This window comes from Camelus dromedarius, chromosome 2 (assembly GCF_036321535.1).
Source record: "Camelus dromedarius isolate mCamDro1 chromosome 2, mCamDro1.pat, whole genome shotgun sequence".
In the NCBI taxonomy this organism is placed as follows: domain Eukaryota; kingdom Metazoa; phylum Chordata; class Mammalia; order Artiodactyla; family Camelidae; genus Camelus; species Camelus dromedarius.
Genome location: NC_087437.1, coordinates 71,555,895 through 71,576,095, shown reverse-complemented (window position 1 = coordinate 71,576,095; position 20,201 = coordinate 71,555,895). Strand labels below are relative to the sequence as shown.

Genomic DNA, 20,201 nt, shown 5'->3' with positions numbered 1-20,201 from the left:
ATTGAACCGAGGACTTTGTGCATGCTACGTACGCACTCTACCACTGAGCTATTCCCCTCTCACCCCCCACCCCCGGAAGGTTCTCAATGATAGAGATAGTGATAAATATGGAAAACTGACCACACCCCTCCTCGTGTCTACCCGCCCTGTGGTTATCATTTCCATGCAGAGGATGGGATACTCCTTACCCTCCCAGGATTCGACAAGAAAATAGGATGTACCCTGACAGTCCTAATAAGCAGGTCCCAATGTTAGCATCCTTTCAAAGTCTTTTTATAATGACAATAAAGGAATCATACTCAGCTGAATTCTACCCTGAAGCCACATAATGAGGGACATAGACTATTTCAATTCAAAGCACATTTAAAGGAAATGTGTCTGTTCCACGTAGAGGTGGAAGGTAACAGCCCATCTCCTGCTGAGAAGGAGCACTGGTTACACTGTAAATCACTGACAGGTTATCACGGTGAGCACTGTCTGCTTTTTGTGATTTCAGGCTCAGGGGACGGACAAACACTGCATTGCCTCTTCTCACTCTTGGTTTTACAGGTGGTAAATATCACTGGCAACCAGGACATCTGCTACTACAACTTCCTCTGTGCTCACCCCTTGGGCGTCCTGAGGTGAGCCCAGTCCTCTGGTTGCCGTGAGGCAGTGAGAGATGCCTTTCTGTGTAAAGTGGTGGCTTCTGTTTTTAAAAACACTAGAAGCCCTTGTGGAAAACCCCCAATCAAGAGACTAGAGGAACGAAACCAGGAAGTTGAGACCAGGTTTCGGGGCCTCAGGAAACATTCCTAAGAATGATCTGCTGAGGAGAAGGCAGGGATGTTTTTGAAAATATATCGGGTCCGTAGATGTGATAACCCATGTCCATGGGCATGAGCTGCCAGTCCCTTCAATCCATTAAACAACCTTATGAGGCAGATAGGATGATTATTACCCCCATTTTAGGTGAAGATGTTAAGGCTTAATTAGAAAGGTAGGGACTTGCTGAAGGTCCCTCAACTGTTAGTGGCATTAGGACTCACCCCTGGGCTGCTGCTTCCAAGGCCAGAGCCAATGGAACACGGTTAAGTAGGAAAGGCATTTGCCCGGGAGTTGGGAGCCTGGCTTCTTGTTCCAGACCTGAATTAGCCTCGGTTTCCTGAAATAAATCTGCTGGCTGTGACCACCAGATGTTCATCCTGAAATTCACAATTACAGAGCTCAGCACTGACACATCACATGCATCCTTCGATGTGAATTCACTCTCACAGTGCAGCTGAAACACTCAGCCAAACTGCTGGTCTTTGGGGCGACTCTCTTTCCAAGGAGTCGTTCCATGCCAGGGCCACCAGGACACGAGAGGACTGGGTGGGTGTTAGGGAAGCCCAGAGGGTGTTATTGGACTCATTATCACAGGCGAAGCCTCCCAACATGAAGGAGTTAGGTTAAAGATGATCTCTGATGATTTTCAGTCCTGAAATCTTATGAAAAGATTATCAGTGGAAAACACAGAATGCTGAGTTCACTCTCTCGTTCATGCCTCCGTTCAGTCTCTGAGTCTCTCTGATGCCTTGACTCTCTCGTGTTCTCTCTCATCGCTTTAGTGCCTTCAACAACATCCTCAGCAACCTGGGCCACGTGCTCCTGGGCTTGCTCTTCCTGCTGATAGTCTTGCGCCAGGACATTCTCCATCGAAGAGCCTTGGAAGCCAAGGACATCTTCGCCATGGTGAGGAGAGGGTCGGTGGAGGTGGCAGCCAGGGAGGGTTATGGTTCCAAACAGGATCTGTGGAGGGCAGGGACATCTGGCCAGATGGTGTGACGATGGATCATGTGTAACGAACCACACAAGGCCAGAGCACGGGCTTCCTGGTTCTGTGGCCAGGTCGCTAATGAGTATCTTTCCACTGACCATGCTTCCCCTTTTTCAGGAGTATGGGATTCCCAAACACTTTGGTCTCTTCTATGCTATGGGGATCGCACTGATGACGGAAGGAGTGCTCAGTGCTTGTTACCACGTCTGCCCTAATTACTCCAACTTCCAATTCGGTAATTAGAATTTATATCAACTACACAGACGAGTAAGTGTCGTATCCTGGAACTGTCTCAAAAATGCCAAGGTTGTGCTTGCAAGAATTAAATGACATTTTACATGACCTGAGGGTACCTCGCCACGGGGCATGGTTTTCCCACACTGGACCATTTTGTCCACCTTTCAGGCTAGAAAATGCTCAACACTACATGTTGATCCCGCAGCTAGATATGCAGGTGGGCAATGGGCTAAGCGTCAGGCAGTAGGTCTGGTAGAATCCACCAACAGACATCTATGGAGAGTTCCCTCAGTGTAACTTGGCTTAATTTAGCAGTTTGCTTTGGGTTGAAAGTGTAGAAAACCCAATCCAAACTGGATTAAATAGTAAGTATATTTATCAGCGCACCATCTGAATGCCCAGAGGTGGAAGGGCTTGTTGTGGGTGCTTTACCTGGTGGCTCTGGCCCCATTTCTCTGAGATCCCTTGGTTGTGCCCAGCCTGCATGCTGATTTTATCCTCAGGCTGTCTTCCCTCATGGTGGCAAAAATGGCTACATCAGGTCTTGGCTTCCTACCTCCCCACTACGATGTGTAGAGGAAGGAGCCAGCTGATTTCCAACAGGCTTCACTGGAGAGCAAGGAAACTTCTTCTCCAAAAACCCCCAGATAACAGCCCCTCACACCTTACACAGTTATAAGCCCCTCCAAAACCATTCTCTGTGTGCTGGTTAGCTCAGGACTGGGCAGCTATACCAATCACTGCGGCAAAGGAGGTGGGGTTACCTTTAGACCAATGAGACCCATCTCTGGAACCAGGGGTGCGGTTACCGATGCAAGTGGGCTGAGAGGGTGTGCATTTCTGAGCAGAAAATGGACTAAGATATTTGAGTTCGTAATGAGATGCTATTAGGAGGGAGGAAGGGAACAGCTAACGCTGGTAGAAGGCAATTAACAATGTCCTCCACACTCGAGGAAGAGGATTTTAAAAAGTCATTTTGTGTTTGTCCTCTAGCCCCTCGCTGTTAACTCAGAACACCACTGAAATTCTGTCACATTTTAATTTTTTTAAATGAGAAAACAATTGTAATAGAGAAAACCATAGAGAACAGCATCTTTCACCACTCAGAATGAACAAATGCCAACGCTTTAAAATATCTGCCTTAAATCTAATTTTTTAAGGAATAAAATGTTGTGTAAAGTTGAGGTCCTGTTCTGAACTGCCTTCTAAACTTAATCCTCTCTCTCTCTCCCAGACGCAACGACTATGATTAATTTGATATCTATCCTTCCAGTTTGCTTTTGTACTTTTTCTACATTTGTAACAACTTAATAATTTATCACAGTGTTCTGCATCCTTTTTTCATTCAACAATATGTCCTAAGATTTATTAATATTGAATCATGGATATCCAGTTCATTCATATTTAAAGATTGTCATTCTGTGATAAAAATATACCGCATTTATCATTTCCTCTGTTGAGCAATACTTAGATGTTGCAATATTTTGCTGGTACAGACAGTGCTGCAGTGAGTATCTTCATCTATGTCTCTGTACACATGTGAGAGGAGGTTCCCTGGGACACCCAGAGGTAGAATTTGGGGATCACCTGGCTTATGCATCTTCCGTTTTACCAAAAACTGCCAAGTTTCTCTCCAGAAAATTAATTCCCACTCCAAGTGAAAGTTTCCAATTCCCCCACATCATCACTAAGGTGTTACTGTTAGACTTTTAAGTGTTCTGCTACATTTTTGAGTAACACGGGACATTGCATTGTTGTTTTAGTTCGCATTTCCCTAACCCTCATGCAGCTAAGCCACATTTAACTTCCAGCTGTTTTCCATCCCTAGGCTAGAAAACTGTATGTACTAGCAGTAACCCGTGTGGTTCTATTTCAGGATGCTGAGACGGACCTCCGACGCCCACCTAGGCGTCACATTGCCCTGTCATCATTAGGGGTCCTTTTGTTGTGCTGCCTGAACAGCAGCACTTGTACACAAACCCCCTGCAAGTAGGGATAGTCTATTATCCATCAAATCACCTGACACTCTTCTGCGAACCAGGAACACCCCTTGGAGGCGGGTAGCAGCGGAGTGTGTGGGGTTTGCCTAGAGAGGCTGGCGTGTGGAGGTCCCCACTCTGTCTGAGGGCAGCACGTACTCCAAGGCCTGAAGGGAGAGGGTTCTCTGAGGCTGAAGGGAAATGACCCTCTGGCTTCTCCTCAGACACCTCCTTCATGTACATGATCGCCGGCCTGTGCATGCTGAAGCTCTACCAGACGCGCCACCCGGATATCAACGCCAGCGCCTACGCCGCCTATGCCTCCTTCGCGGCGGTCATCACGCTCACCGTCCTCGGAGTGGTGCGTCCCTCCCAGCCCGGCTTTCAGAAAGTACCCTCCTGAGAGGTTGTTGGTTGTTTTTTTGGCCCTCAGGCGGACAGGTTTGCATTAGTCATAATCCTTGACTCGTGACAGACTCTCATCACTGGTCCGTTCGCGGCACTGCGTTGTTTAGCTAGCATTTTTTTTAATAGAGGTAGTGGGACTTGAACCCAGGAGCTTGTGCATACTAAGCATGCACTCTACCACTGAGCTATACCCACCAACCACCTTTAGCTACTATTTTTAATAATGTAACAGGCACCTGGAATACTGCCCCCGGACAGTGCTAATATAAAGCTGGGACCTAACTCAGTGAGGCTGGAATAGAGATGTACAGGGTCTTGGAACAGAGTTTGACTTGAAAGAACAGAAAACACTTCCTAAACGTGTGTGGACAACTTTTAGTTGTCTTCTGTTACTTGAAGAGCATCAGGCCCCAACTTTAGACCTGTCGCCTCTTCACCTACTGTTCAGCTGCCTCGCCTATTTCTTCTCTTTCCCATTTTCTTTGGTCAGGTAGCCATTATTCTGACCCAGGTGCAATAAGATCTCCATGAGCTAAGAGCAAGGGGAAAACCCAAAATGCACACACAGCTTGGATTTTGACTCCTTCTGCATACACAAGAGACGGAACAATTTCAGCGGGCTCTCTGGAGACAAACGCAGATGAAAGTAACTTCCATCTTTACTCCTAGGTGTTTGGGAAAAATGACATCTGGTTCTGGATCATCTTCTCCGCAATCCATATTCTGGCTTCTCTGGCCCTCAGCACCCAGATCTACTACATGGGGCGTTTCAAGATAGGTGAGTCACCTGTTACTTTACATGAAACACGCTGATCAACTTACCCTGAGAAAGAATTGTCTTCATTTATCCTAAACCGAAGTGTTACTGGTCACTGTGAGCACGTGCTTCGAATTCCGTGTGTGTTTAATAGCACGAATTCTCTTCAAGAGCTTCCCGTCCTGCATAGGATTGCAATAAGCTGTTATCACTAGTTGTAACTTCAGCCGACAAACTGAGCTTGGTATACCTCAGAGTGGGGGCATGCCTCCAGCCCCAAGTCCCAAAGGCTTTACAATTCATCAAACCTCGAAAGTGTGTTTGCAGAATGGTATATCATCACACCACTCATTCTATCTGGAAGAATATTTTTCATTTTTAGCATTTAAAAGGAGGATTTCTCTAACCAGGCTAAATGGTTATCAAGACTGAATTATATATCACTTTCAAACTTGGGAACTGGAACTTTTTGAGGCCAATTTGTCAGTCTTAGAGGCTGGACACCTGCAGAATGCTGACAATGTGGACGTATCACATTAGAACACCAAGTATTCTACAGAAACCAGCTTCTTATCTGCTGTTGGTCAGCCATCATACACAGGAGCAGGTTCAAGTCTTTTTAGAGCATTTAAATTTCACCAGTCATTTTAAGGTCCAGGAAGTCAGACTGAAAATTCATTTGTGTATTTCAAGAAAAACCATTATAATATAAACATAGGCCCATCCCTAATATTTCAGAGCCCAGAGCAAGACTGTAAAAAGAAGTACACACACTATGTATATATACTTTTAAGCTCTAAAGCAGACTGGAAAACCAACTGATAAATATACTTTCATTACAACCTAGAAGGTACAGGTTCAAATTTTAAATTCTTAGGTCCGTGGAAGAACAGTCCAGAACATAGCTGTACAGGAGAGCTGGTCCCCAGCCCCTGCCCCTCTTTCCTTCCTGCCTCTGGCTCTGTCCTGCATCTAAGGGGTCTCCTTGCCCCTAGTGGTGCATACTCAAGTCGTGCCACCTGCCCTCAGGAAGATAAACCAGGGAACGGGGCTGTGCAGGCTTTGAGAGTAGGCTCAGACCATCAGAGCAGGGAATTCTGGGGTCCAAGAACTCAGAATGTGGCCTGGGAGGAGAAGGAGCAGTCCCTTTGCCCCACAGACTCGTCATTCACTGGGGAATGGAGGCCTTTAAAATATGGCACCCCTCTTGCCCAGATCTAAGAGTGACTAACTCTACTTAAACAAGTGGCTTTAAGAGTAGGACCAAATAAAATAATCTCTCATGTTGGCAGTTTGGTTTTCCCCTTTGGCATGGTCAGTAGATTTACTCTTGGCATTACAAAGCCAGTCCACCTCCAAATGCCCCAGTGGAAGCATCAACAGACAGTTGTGTAGAACATTTGGTACAGCGCCCAGCGCATGCCCAATCCTCCCCACTGAAGAGTTTGTCTCCATACTGAGAGTTTAGTTTGTATGACTTCCCTCAGTCATACAAACTAAACTCTCATAAGGAAAATTATATGAGCACTGTTTTTCTAGGTTCTCTGATTTGGAAAAATAAACTTGAAAACAGATATATGTAGTGATTGTGACCATTAATACATAGAGAAGCTTTTAATACATTTATACCACCTTTGCCCCATGCAATTTTACAACACTGAATTCATTTACCTTTTTAAAAAGGAGAAATTTATTGTAGTCTATTATAACCATGTGACAGTTTGTCAGGGTCCTCACCAGAAAAAGATGTCACACGAAGACTGAGCAGAAGGACTCTTCATGAAGACAGGGGTGGGGCAGAGAAGAGTGGGAGGAAGAGCACAGTAAGTAAGCTGGGGCCAGAAGCAGAGCAGCTTTACTGTTCACAAGCCCGAAAGGTCATGGAGAAAGTAGCTACCAAAACGTGGAAGGAGGGCATCGTGGAGAGGAAGTCTCTAGGAAAGGAGCAGCGGTTTGGTTGACAGACAGGCAACCTCACAGGGAGGGCAGTGGGCGGATAATACTTTGAGCTCATTCGCCTTCCTCTGTCCCTCCAGTCTCCTGCTGGGGTTTCTCATTGTCCAAATCTATGGGCAGTGGGAGACCCACTGAATGGTCCCTACAATCAGCCTCCCCGGGCGTGGTGAGGACAGAGAGACATGGCAGTGGGTCTGTAGGGGTAAAGGGAAAATAGCCCTTGCACAACTTAACTGTTTTAAATTTCTGCACTTAGGGAATCTTCCCCAAGTGGTTACAGATTTACCAGAGTCAAAAGGAAAACCTGCTATTTCATCTTGATGATTGCACCTACATTTAGTCCAAAGGCAGGAAGCTGAGTTAGTGGACAGTTGTTCAGGCAACACCAACCTCTCCGCCCATTTCATAAGCTGCCTTTGCTTTCTTAAATCACAGACTCCTTTCTCTGTGGCCCTTGGGTCACACTTGAAAGTAAGGGTGGACACAGAAAAGGCAGCAGCAATGAGGCGGAGCATTTCTTAAGTACGACAGAAAACTGTAGAGCCACTTGCCCTGATCACTATTGTGTCCCTTGCTTCCAGAAAAGGACCACAGGGAGAGGATGGATTGTAAGTCGCCAGTGGTGCACAGAAGTATCAGGAAGAGAGAAAAGTCTGATTTGCACTTTGAAGAATAGTGAACTTCTGAATGTTTGAGACAGGCAGAAAGAGTCTATGTTCTTTATGATGAGCAAACAAGATTAAAGTCATCTGTTTTGAGAGAAAAATAAAATGACCAGTAGTTTACCTGTTTGGCTTCTTACAAATCTTTTTTTCTTTTTTTCCCCTTATTTCTCTGCTTACCACTGATTCAGATGGGTCTGACACAGGTAACGTTCAGCCACCCTCCCCAGGGTTTTCTAGATTTTTCTCTTAAAGAAGCAACCTGCCCAGCTGACCCGCCAACTCTGCTCCCTAAATACCCCCTTCCAGATTGGGCAGGACTTGGTGGGAAGGGGGTGCAGAGAGAGGCTCAGAGGCAGGGAAGCACTCCAATCCAGCCTGCAGTGCACCTCTTCTGGGCTGTTGCATGGATACAGCCCTCCCTCCTTCCTCCCTCACCGTATCTATCTGGGTTAAACTGACCCCAGGGGTAGCCTTGAAGAATAGCAGCATTCACAACAGAGCTGGGGTCCACGCTCACTGAAATCCTTGCTTTGGCAGCCCCCAGCCTTGCCTGTGACATCCACATGTGGATGGCTCACAAAGTGACAGCCCCACCTGGCCCCTGACCCTGTCCATGTAACAGTTATAACCTGCACCCTCACTGTTTTTTATTCCATCCTTTTGAAGGATTGCATTAAAAAATCTTTCCTGTCTTTTTCTCTCCCATCTTAACTTATGTTCCTTTAGTTATTGTTTCAATACACATTCAGGCTTTCTTAGAACATACTTAGTAGATCCCAGTATCCCCTGGTTCAATCCTGACTTATAACCACACTGAGAAATATGTTAGAATTTTTGCAAGCTAAGATTTCCCATGGTCTAGAGTCAGCAGATGTTTTAAGGTGACTTTTGAGAGGCCCCATAACATCTCTGCTGTGAACAAAGCACCACCAGAGTAAACTATAAACAGAGGAGAACTGGAAGCCGTAGGAGAGCTGGCCAGCTGCCCAGGCGCCTTGTGATTGCCTGTTACTCGTGTGGACCTTGCCTGCCTTTCTGTGCAGACACGGCACGCAGCCGTGGAAGCACAGGTGGTTGTGGGCGCCATTGTTTAAAACAAACATTTATTGCCAACCTCTCAGATGCAAAGCACTGTTTTTCTGAGGTGAAGACAGTATCGTCCTGCTTGGGCCATAGGGGAGTGTTTTGTATTCTCTCTGATTAATCCTTCTTACCATGCGACTGTGTCATCGGCAGATTTGGGGATCTTTCGGCGTGCCGCTATGGTGTTCTACACGGACTGCCTCCAGCAGTGCAGCCGGCCTCTGTACACGGTACGTGCGTGTCCCCGTGCTCCCTGCAGGAGGGGCAGGCTCGGGGCAGTTACTCAAGGCTCCCTAAACCAAGAGGGGCAGGTGGCCTAGGGTGGCTGAGGTCCAGTTAGCGAGGGAAGAGGCGTCTTGCTTACCCTTCTCACTCTAGGCAAGCTGGGATGGTTCCCTTTTTATACATGAAAAATTGCTAGTATATAAAGAATACACATATACACACTATTAGACAGTGATGACTGCTGGGGGGGAGGATCAAGATAGGGTGTCCCCAGAATCACTCCCAAAGAGGCAGATTTCATTTGTCAAAGTGAAAAAGAGGGCACAATTAGTAATGACACTTGGACTGTCCCAAGCAAACTGGGGACAAACTATCTCTCCAATCACTCTCATCAGAACTTACACTTTCCACATTAGACGTGTTTGCTTTTTATACATTGTTTGATTTTTACAGTAAGCAAGAATTTTTTCACCAATAAAAATGAAAAAAAAAAGAAAAAATTTATAGAGGTTGGGGTATAGCTCAGTGGTAGAGCGCATGCTTAACGTGCATGAGGTCCTGGGTTCAATTCCCAGTACTTACAATTAAAAAAAGAATGCTTTTTCAAAATTGTAGTTATTGCTTGATGGTGGAAATACACTTTTAAAAAGTCTATCTTGTGGTTTTCAGTATACTACACATTTCTACCCTAAGCAGAGGGATCAGGGCTCTGGTCCCAGCTGCCATGGCGTGCTGGCCATCGGCCTTGGGAAGGCTACATACCTCCTCTGAGCCACTGCTCCAACCCCTACACAGCGCTGTGGTCAGAACTAGTGATGCCATTTGGGCCTGGCATATAATGTTTATAGTCAGAAGGATTTTTACAGAAAGGTATGTGGGGATGTTTCAGCCCTCGAGAGCCTAGGCAGGAGCTGTGGGCACTAAATCTTGAGAGAATTGAGGCTGGCAGGTTTTACTCAGGTGAGAATTTAAAAGCCCATTAGGACCCGTATTCTTAGAGATAAGTGTGCCTTAGCTGTGAACCACGAGGGGCAACTAGTGGTTTGGGATTTTTACATGAATTGATGCAGGCTGTCTTTATTTTTTTTTAATAGACTATTATTAGAGCATTTTTAAAGTTTTTAGTGTTTTGGAGAATGCAGAGATTTCCCATATACCCCCTCCCCCACACAGGCACAGCCTCTCCAATTATCAACATCGCCCACCAGAGAGACACATTTGTTGCAGTCAATGAACCTATGGTAACACGTCATAATCAAAGTTCATAGTTTACATTACAGTTCACTCTTGATTTTGTACAGTCTCTGAGTTGTGACAAGTTTGTAATGACCTGTATCCATCATTAGAGCATCAAAGTCGTTTCCTGCCCTGAAACTCCTCAGTGCTCCACCTGCTCTTCCACACTCCTCGCCCCACCAACCCCTGGCAACCACTGATCTTTTTACTTTCTCTTTTGTCTTACCTTTTCCAGAATAATATAGTATGTAGCCTTTTCAGATTGGCTTCTTTCACTTAATATGCACTTACTTTTTCTCCATGTCTTTTCATGGCTGGACAGCTCATTTCTTTTTGGTACTAATATTCTATTGTCTGAATGTCCCACAGTTTATTTATTTATTCGCCTACTGAAGGATATTTTGGTTGCTTCCAAGTTTTGGCAATTATGAGTAAACCCGCTATAAAAAAAAATATGCTCAGGTTTTTGTGTAGGCATATGTTTTCAACTCCTTTCAGCAAATACCAAGGAACACGACTGCTGGATCCTATGGTCAAAGTATGTTTAGTTTTCTAGGAAACTGCCATACTGTCTTCCAGAATGGTTGGACTATTTCACATCCCCATAAGCCATGAATAAGAATTCCTGTTGCTCGCCACCAATTGGTGTTATTAGTATTTTGGATTTTAGCCTTTCTAAGAGGTGAATTTTTTTTTAAATGAAGTTATTTCCTCCAAATTTAATGGATCACCCATAAAGAGAATCCCTACTTTTAAATAGATGAGTGGCCATGCAAATTAAAGCATAATCAGGTAGCTCCTAAAAGCTGTAAGTAGTAGATGAAGGAGCAGGAACAGATTGTGAGTAAAGCACACCAGAGGAACTGTTCTTAGAGACAGACCTTTCCTCTCTATTTTCTCCCCTACCAACAACTTTAATCTTAAGGCCATGTGTTTAGAATCCAGGAGCCCGGGAGCTGAAGGGCCTCCTTGGAGAGTAAGGGGTGGGAAACTAATTAATTACAGGTCAGTCCCAAGAGCTGCCTTAGAGCCCACCAGCTAACACAACGCAGGGGAAGAGTCCTTGGTTACGCAATACTAGTGGTAGAATTCTCTTAACTCCTGAGTACTCAGCACACACCGAGAGGTGGGCCCTGGTGACGTCCCATCTGTTTGCAGTCAGAGGCTTTGCCATTTAGTCCTCGCAGAGGATGAGTGTCCCACCATAGGTGCAGCCCTCTTCAAACCACAGAAAAGATTTTTTTCACTAAGGCGATTGTTTTCCCATATTTGATGCTTCCCCTACAGCAAGTTTTAAGAAAGCAGAGTTTGCAGCTTCTCATTTGATGCCTTCTTTCCTCCTTTCCAGGACAGAATGGTGTTGCTCGTCGTGGGCAATCTGGTTAACTGGTCCTTGTAAGTAGTCTTAGGAAAACATGTTTCTCTGTAACATTGTGGTTTAGCTCTCCTTGGCTGCCATTTTTATAAAGAAATCTGAAATTCAGGAGAGCATAGGACTGTGCTTGTTCTAGAGACTTGAAAGAAAGCTATTTTCCTCCCACAAAGAATGTACTAGGAAACTGTTGTGCACCAGAAGGGCCTCTCTTAACCCACTGAGTTCAACTCATTGATGCCTTGAGTTCAATTGTTCAATAAGACAAATGTCAAATTTGTTCTATGTGGATAAATTAGATTGAATATATATGCACATAGACACACACATATATATAGAGAGAGAGATGAATTATGCCAGCAGTTGCAAAATTGCAACAGTTTTAAAGTCTTTTTTGGAACTTTCCATAAAGGCTACCTAATAGGCATTTCTCTTCCTTACTAGGTGTGTGCGTAAGTCTTTCCTATTTCTTTCTTTCCCTCTGGTTCTGTCTTCCTAATCCACCTATATCATTCTTCTTCCTTTTTTCCCCTCATTATCACCTTGGCCTTGTTTCCTCAAATGACCTCAAAAGTAGAACAGTGCAACAGAAGTATATTTTTGCCAGCTGTATTTCCTGTATCTACTTTTTGCAACTTATTCACAACTTTAAAATGTGAATGAGTGATATTTTACTGATCCCTCAAAAAATAAGTTTAGCTGCTTTTCTTAGTGGTTCTTAGCTGATAGGCTCCTCTGGGTCAGTGGCCTTTGCTAGAAAGATGACTCCCTGCTCCTCCCCCCTTTGAGACATCAGATAAGAAGAAGGAGGCACACCATCAGGGAAGCCAGAATCAAGTTATGAGAATTCAAATCTTATTCGGGGGTCATATGCTTGTGGAAGAAACCTCCCACAATGTTGTCACCTCAGGGATTCCCTTGGGGAAGGTCCATACCTGTGAAGGATTGTCCTTTACTCGGGGACAAGTCGAGATGGGTGATGCCTGGCCGTGGTCACCTGCGATGCTCTCCTGATCACCCTTTCAGGGCAGACCCGACAGTCCTGGTAACTCTGTAAGACAGGGTGCAGGTAGGAGATACAGTAACCGGGTCAGAATCACCTGTCTTGCCCCTGCTTCTTACAGCCCTAAAATCAAACCCACAGTCTGTTCAAAAGACAAGGTGGACAGCCTCTTTCTTCTTAGACAGGAGCTCTGTGGGACACCAAAACCTGTGGGAGTGAATGAGGCACAATAGTCACTAGTACTGTGATTGCCTGGTGGGCGGTTACCTCCCTCAGTTTCTCCATCCTCAGTTTCCCATGAACATTACAAGAGATGGAGTGATCTAATATGAACCTTGGATGTTATTTTAAAACTCACTCTCACACAGTCCTGAAGAACAGTGGTGTGTGTATGTATTCATATATAGAGATGTATGAATAGATATGTGTATTTATGTATGTATACACAGAGACAGAATGAGAGAGAGAATACAGATGTGGCCAAATGCTAATAACTGATAAATCTGAGTGAAGGGTATACAAGAATTTTTGGTATACTGAAGATTTCAAATTCTGAGAGGGTAAAATTTCCCATATTATATAGAATAAAGTCAGCTGGAATAAAAAATTAAGAGTCCATTAATAACAGCTTTACATTAAAAATACTTAGGAATAAGCTTTGAGAGATGTGCAGAATCTTTCTGCAGAAAATTTAATTTCCTCATTCGGAGACACAGAAGAAAACTTAGCTAAATGAAGAGATAGTATGCCCTGGGTGAGATGATTATTGTAAAGATATCAATTCTCAGGCTAATGTGGAAATTTAGATTTAGAAATGGAATTAATAGGATTTTATTTTGAAATTATTTGCCTAGTAAAACAAAATTTCCAATGGTCTCTGCAAAAGAAGATTAACAGAAGAAAGGAGGGGCAGAGGTAGATAATGATGGCCCAGAATTAGCCAGTAGAACTTTCTGGAATGATGTGTCCTATACTGTACTGCCCGATACAGCAGCTATTAGCCACTTGTGGCTATTGAGCACTTGAAATGTGATGTGACTGAAGAATTGAGTTTATTTTTAATTTTTATTTAAATAGCCACACGTGACTACCATATTGGATCGTGCAAGCTAGCCTAACCAGATAATCTAACGTATTATAAAACAATAACTCCACAGAAAGGCACTGATCTGAAATTAGAAATATAAATTAGTGAATCAGAATGAAGAGGACAGAAATTCAACTATATATGCGTGCATGGTGTATGCGTGTATTTATTAAAAACAAGCTTTTCAAAACCAGGAGATAAAGAAGGGCTACCGAATAAAGTCTTCTGTTACAACTGAATAGAAATTTGGAACAAATTAAGGCCAAACCCCAGCCAAAATGAACTTCAGAATTAGACAGTTAGCAAACATTTGATATTGCATGTCAAGCTGATTTTTAACATAATTCTACTTCTAGTAGTCTATTCTAATAAATTAATCTTCAATGCAAAAAGAAAAAAAAACACAGTATGTCTGAAGGTACTCATTTATTGTTGCAGTGTTTTTTATGAGAAATTCAACTGAAGGACGGAGAGAAAACCAGACAGGAAGGGTGATAGTACATCCACATGCAGTAACTTTATAATTCATTAAAAATGAATGTTCTGGAGATGTAATAAATTGAAAGTTACTTATAAGTTTTTTTTTCATTCCCCTCCCACCAAAAATGGGGTTGGGGGAGTGAAAAAGCCAATAATGTTACAAATCCACCTTCATGGCCACAATATAACTCCTCTGTGTGCTCAGTGCCCTCTTCGGACTGATCTATCGACCCAGGGACTTTGCTTCCTACATGCTGGGCATCTTCATCTGTAACCTGCTGCTCTACCTGGCCTTCTACATCATCATGAAGGTAAGAGTGGCGGCTGGGAGCTGGGTGCCGCAGGCCCCCCAAGGGTGGTGGGTGCAGTTTGGCGGCATCTGCTCTCACCCGCAGCTTCGCAGCTCTGAGAAGGTCCTCCCGATCCCACTCTTCTGCATCGTGGCCACTGCCGTGGTGTGGGCTGCCGCCCTGTATTTTTTCTTCCAGAATCTCAGCAGCTGGGAGGTAAGAACAGTTTTCTTTTCCAAGATGATGTCCTCTCTCCATTTTGCCTTTTTGACCTTCCTCCCTCCTTCTCCTTGTGTGCTTGTTGCTGTCTACTTTTTTATATTCTCTAATCTGAAAGTTTTCTCTAAAAGGGATGGTTTTAGGAGGGAGAGTATAGCTCAGTGGTGGAGTGCCTGCTTACCATGACAAGGTCCTGGGTTCAATCCCCAGTACCTCCATCAAAAAATTAATTAAACAAACATAATTCCCCCCGCCAAAGGGGATGGTTTTAAATATCCAAACATAAATGTTCAATAAATGGCACGTTGTCATCATTATCAGGGTGGTGGTTCATAACTGTGGAAGCCCTACCAACACTGCAAATGTGATCGTTATGTGTCGTACTTTGAGTACGACCCTGTTCCCAATGGATGTGTAATATGTACAAAGACCTTGATTAGTGTATCTTCTCCAACTTTTGCATCATAATCACCAACCGTATGCCCAGGCACAGGTTTTTATTAATCCATTTCACAAGTTTTTATTAATCCATTTCACCTAGGAAACTGGTGATATCATCTGAGGCACCGAACAGGGAGGAAGTCTTAGGTCTCCATCACCATCATCACCACAGTCAACTTTAGAATATTTTAATCACCCCAGAAAAAAACCTGCACCCATTAGCAGTGACACCATATTTCTCCCAAACCCCATAGCCTTGGGCAACCCCAAATCTACCCTTTGTCTCTACAGATCTACCTGTTATGGAAATTTCATATAAATGGACTCACATAACGTGTGGTCTCTGAGTCTGGCTTGCATCACTCAGCATAATGTTTTGCAGGCCCACCCATGTGTAGATGTATCAGCACTTCATGTCTTTACTGCTGAATATTCCATGGTGTGAATATCCTGCATTTTATCTGTCTGTTCATCAGCTGATGGACATTTGGGTCATTTCCACTTTTGGACTTTTATGAATGCTGGAATGCTGCTGCTGGGAACATTTGTGGACAAATTTTTGTGTGGACGTATGTTTTATTGGAAGCTAACGTTTTGACACAGGCATCTAGTAGCAATTTTGTAGATTTCCGGATACTCAGCCTTCTAAAGAGTTGAACTGTGGGCCTGCTGCCCCACATCCTGTCCCTGTCTCACCTTCTTCCAGGGAACCCCAGCCGAATCCCGGGAGAAGAACCGCGAGTGTATCCTGCTGGATTTCTTTGATGACCATGACATCTGGCACTTCCTCTCTGCGACTGCCCTGTTTTTCTCATTCTTGGTGAGTATATAAAACCTTTTCATTTCCTCTCTTTACATCCTGTGCTCTTTTTTCTCTTCCTTTCTTCCTTACATCCCTTTTGAATTTTTAATTTCCCTTTCCAACTCTTTATTGTAATTCATGCAGAGATTTTTTTTTTTACATTGTATCCTTTGGTTAGATCTTTATTTTCCTCTTACTCTTCAATACTTTAAAGACACAGAGCGATAATGTTCCTTCAGTTGCATAGTATTTGGACTGATCTGGTGATTAGAACTCACATGCCCAGGTCCCCCAGAACCGCTTTTGGCACTGGCTACAGTTTCAACAACATTAGGTTATTCCTCCTTGTGCTGTACTCACGTTCCTCCCCGTCTTCCAGTCTCACTGAATTTCTTACAAATAGTTTACGCATTCCTGGAGCGGCTCAGGAGAGCAGCCAGGCCTCTGTTGCCTTCTAACCAGACTCATCCAATTCTCTCCTGTAGTCCCTCCATTTTTTTGCCCGAACACCTTCGCAGAAGCCATGCACACTATAACAACCCAGGACGATCATTGCTGGCATCCTTTCGTCTTAATTTTGACTTTTCCAAAATAAGAGTCCGTGGTGCCTGTACACAAGGTCAGTTAACAAATAACATCCTTGCTAGGCCTTCTGGGTTCACACTGCCCACTTAGCTTTAGTCTCCACCATGTAACCTCAAGAGTGGAGCAGGGCTGCCCCCTAGTGGCCAGTTTGGGAAGTTTAACCAATCTCTACGAGAATCATTCCTTTCTGCTTTTTTGATAGGCACTTTCTCTCAGGTCGAGCTTAGAGTTCCATGGGGAGAGAGTGGTGATACAGGGAATAAAATGGAGGATGAGGGTACTGTTCTTACTCAGTAATATTCTATGCAACAAGATTTCATTCTCTTTAGGCTCTGACCCAAATGTCCCCTTCTAAATGACAGATGTCCCTGGCCACCCCCCAAAATTTTTTTTTTACCTCTCTCCATCCCATACTTCCTATAGTCCCTCCAGTTTAATTTTTATCCTTAGTACATATTACTATCTAACGTACTAGATTTTGCTCATGCATTTGCTTCATGTCTGAAGGCCTCCATCAAATTTAAGCCCCATCAGGGTAAAAATTTTTGTCTCTTTTGTTCCAAACATAGTTGATCTAGAATATCACATAATAGACCCTTGATTAATATTTGAATTAACTAATAAATGAGCTATATAATTATAGCAAGTGCCTGTTAAGAGCACGGCACTGCAGGAAGCTGCAGCAAACACAAAATCAAGTGAGAGCACTTGTGAGTCTGAGAGAGAAAGCAGGGACTTACTGCGACTGTGTTCCTCTGTCTCTCTGCCCCTCTCCTCTCAGGTTTTGTTAACCCTGGATGATGACCTGGATGTGGTTCGGAGAGACCAGATCCCTGTCTTTTAAGCATCCAGCATTAAGAGCGGGGAGTGGGAGTGATCGATCTTGGTGCTGTTTCATGAAAAATACAGGGACTGCAGCAAAGTAACCACTGCCAAATGCTCCACGGGTCAGCTCTGTACACATTCACACAGGGAGGGGAGATGCTGCAGGGCGACCCAAACCAGCAAGAAGGGAGGCAGAAGGGAAGCCATGGCTGTGGATAGACGCAAGCCCTGCAGAGCCAAGACATTCACCACCCCTTCCATCACGACTCAGACATGGACAAAAGCTGCATCAAAGTCAGCGCTCTGTCCTGGGACTCCTCCCACCCTCACCTGAGACTTGCAGCCATAGGGGAACCATGCTGCTCTCTTGTCTCCAGCTGCCTCCCTGCCCAGAAAGGCCAGTACCTCCAATTTCCTGCCCAGAAACTCAGGGCCGGCCCCCTGTGCACCTCTGTAACATCTGCTGCTCTAGACGTCCCAGAACACAAGCCCGCTTCTCCAAGGTCCTGGGATGATGGGACTCCTTGCAGTCTGGTAGAGGGCAGACCCAAGGCCCTACCCACCTGGGACAGACGTTTTATAGCACAGCTCGTCACCTCTTCAGCAGGAGTCAGGAGTGCTGTATGCATCCCTCTGGTTCCCAACCACATGAGGACTGACTCCAGGGCCATGCTGCATACTCCTGGCGGGTAACTGTCTCCGGGACCAAGGCGTGGGCACTTCCCTGTTCCTTGGTGTCTTCATGTCACCGTTGTGTGTTGACCCCATGACTCAGGCTCTGCCTTCTTGAGAAGGCCCTGTTAGTCCACCAACGAGCTCTACAGGGAAGGAGAAACCGGAAACCCCTTCCAGCAACAGGAGGAACAAGAGAAATGACCAACAGCACTAAGAGACTGGTGACATTAGCAGCAAGCAAACAAGCCTCACCCTAAGGCCGGGGCTTCTGGAGCAGATGCAGCGAAGGCAGAAGCACTTCCTCGTGCCTCCAATCCAAACAGCTCATTCTGTGCCCGCATCACCCTTGGGGAAGGAATAAGTGTTCTAACCAGGGGCACCGCACTAGGGCTCCTGTACCACCGGCCAAGCCCCCCTCTCTGCTGCTTTATGCAGATGGGGGGCTCTAGACTGGCTCCTGAAGTTCTCTCTGGAAGTCACTCTCAGGGGGAATGCATTCCACCCTCCTCTCCATTTGCAAAGAGCACGGCTGATTTAGGGTTGTCTCTTTGTTGCACCTGATTCACATCCTCTCCCCAGTACATGTGAAAAGCTCAGCGTCCCACTCCACTCTGTCTGGTAGCTCTGCCCCCAGGAAGTCCTGTTTTGACCAGATTCCCTTGTTACCTACAGGGTGATGTCATCAGAAAATTGACGTACAAATGTGCACACATGATGTATTTGCCTGTGAAATTGAAGTCCCCTGTCACTTCTCCTTTCCTGACCCTGCACTAGAGAAACCTATCAGCCACTCTTTTAAAATATATTAGTCTTTCCCTAAAATATTTGCATAATGTTCAAAAACACTTTTTGGAAGGTTGAATAGCAAACTTGCCCTGATTTTTAAAAACAAAGATATTTTCAATGAAACATCGTGTGATTTTTTTCCCAGAATGCCCCCAAATTTGTAATTGGTCTTCTGTTACTCTTCATTCCTTAAAAATTGCTGGCTTCCATAGGCCATATAAAGGCCACCTATTAAATGGTTCCATTAGTCTAACATCTAACAGAAATTTCGAACCTGTTTAACTTTCGCTGATTTGACCTAATTCATTTATTTTTAGATAATAATAAATTTTAAATTTAAATAAAAGTTTCAAATCAAAAAAAAAAAAAAAAAAAGGAAGAGGAAATCTGAACAACAAAATCTGTGCAAATAGCCCTGTGCCTGAAGTAAACACATTGTAGGACATGTTACCTGTTTGGTAACTTGTTTGGGAAATATGTCCATAGAAATGGGGAGGGGACCCTGTAGAAATGGATGGATTGTGCTGTTGTATTTTTTTTTTCTGGATGTTTTTCGACAAAGTCTTGTGCTATAAACTCACACATTGTGGTCAGCTTTGTTCTCAGCAGCAGGACTAAAAACCCAACCCTGCTCTTATAAACATCAGTTCTAAATGTACGTGTTGCAAGTTCTTTCTGCAATGCCGACTCCAGGTTGGAGGACACAAGGAAGCCGTTCAGCTGCACCTGTGGGGCTGACAGGACCACGGGTGGAGGGGCAGCCAGAGTTACTCCTGGTCCCTCATCCACATGCAGTGCAGGCCACATGCAGTGCGAATTCTGTCTGTGCTCATGGCTTCGCTCTCCAAAAGAGAAGGGAACTGAAAGCCAAGTGCAGCAGGAGGGTAACCGGAGAAAGACAGCCACTGTGAAGAGGCTCTTGGCAGAGAGGCACCGAGTAACAAGAGCAGTCCAGCTGGTGGACAGAGACGTGGTGGCCAGAGGGGCAAAATGGTGCACATTAAAAAAAAAAAAAAAAATGGCCTCTTCGCACCTCTGATGAATGCGGGAGAGGCAGCCCCACCTGTTAACGCTAGAGGGTTGAGGGATTAGCTCGGTTTTATTTTAGCAGCAGCAAAAGCCAGTGGAAAACCAGAGTCTATCTGGGGAAGGGACTTTCCATGACCGAAGGCAATCACCAAGTCAGCACCTGGGGCAAAGAAAGTGGCAGCTGCTGCTTTGTAGCTCCAAGCAGCCACCAGAATGTTCTGTGGGGTAGCAAAATGCATGTCAGTAAAACAAATACTCAATTG

At 44.7% G+C, this 20,201-nt stretch overlaps 1 protein-coding gene and 1 non-coding gene across 9 annotated transcripts in view; both read left to right on the top strand.

The window, feature by feature from the left end:
* The window catches only part of SIDT1 (SID1 transmembrane family member 1), an 88,400-nt gene extending 68,455 nt beyond the window's left edge, over positions 1-19,945 (top strand). For 4 of the 8 annotated variants that reach the window (XM_031455596.2, XM_064495235.1, XM_064495238.1 and 1 more), the window contains 11 exons: positions 550-623; positions 1,590-1,713; positions 1,916-2,033; positions 4,239-4,375; positions 5,092-5,200; positions 9,037-9,113; positions 11,693-11,739; positions 14,492-14,597; positions 14,682-14,792; positions 15,943-16,056; positions 17,405-19,945. In XM_031455596.2, coding sequence (XP_031311456.1) covers positions 550-623; positions 1,590-1,713; positions 1,916-2,033; positions 4,239-4,375; positions 5,092-5,200; positions 9,037-9,113; positions 11,693-11,739; positions 14,492-14,597; positions 14,682-14,792; positions 15,943-16,056; positions 17,405-17,467 — 1,080 coding nt within the window. In that variant the 3' untranslated portion in view covers positions 17,468-19,945. Of the gene's footprint in view, positions 1-549; positions 624-1,589; positions 1,714-1,915; positions 2,034-4,238; positions 4,376-5,091; positions 5,201-9,036; positions 9,114-11,692; positions 11,740-14,491; positions 14,598-14,681; positions 14,793-15,942; positions 16,057-16,523; positions 16,658-17,404 lie in introns of those variants that run through there. The other 4 variants (XR_010384480.1, XM_064495220.1, XM_064495231.1 and 1 more) reach the window with 4 other exon arrangements.
* On the top strand, positions 9,621-9,691 carry TRNAV-AAC (transfer RNA valine (anticodon AAC)). Its single transcript has one exon. It is a non-coding gene; the product is annotated as a tRNA-Val (tRNA).
* Positions 19,946-20,201: the final 256 nt, after the last annotated feature.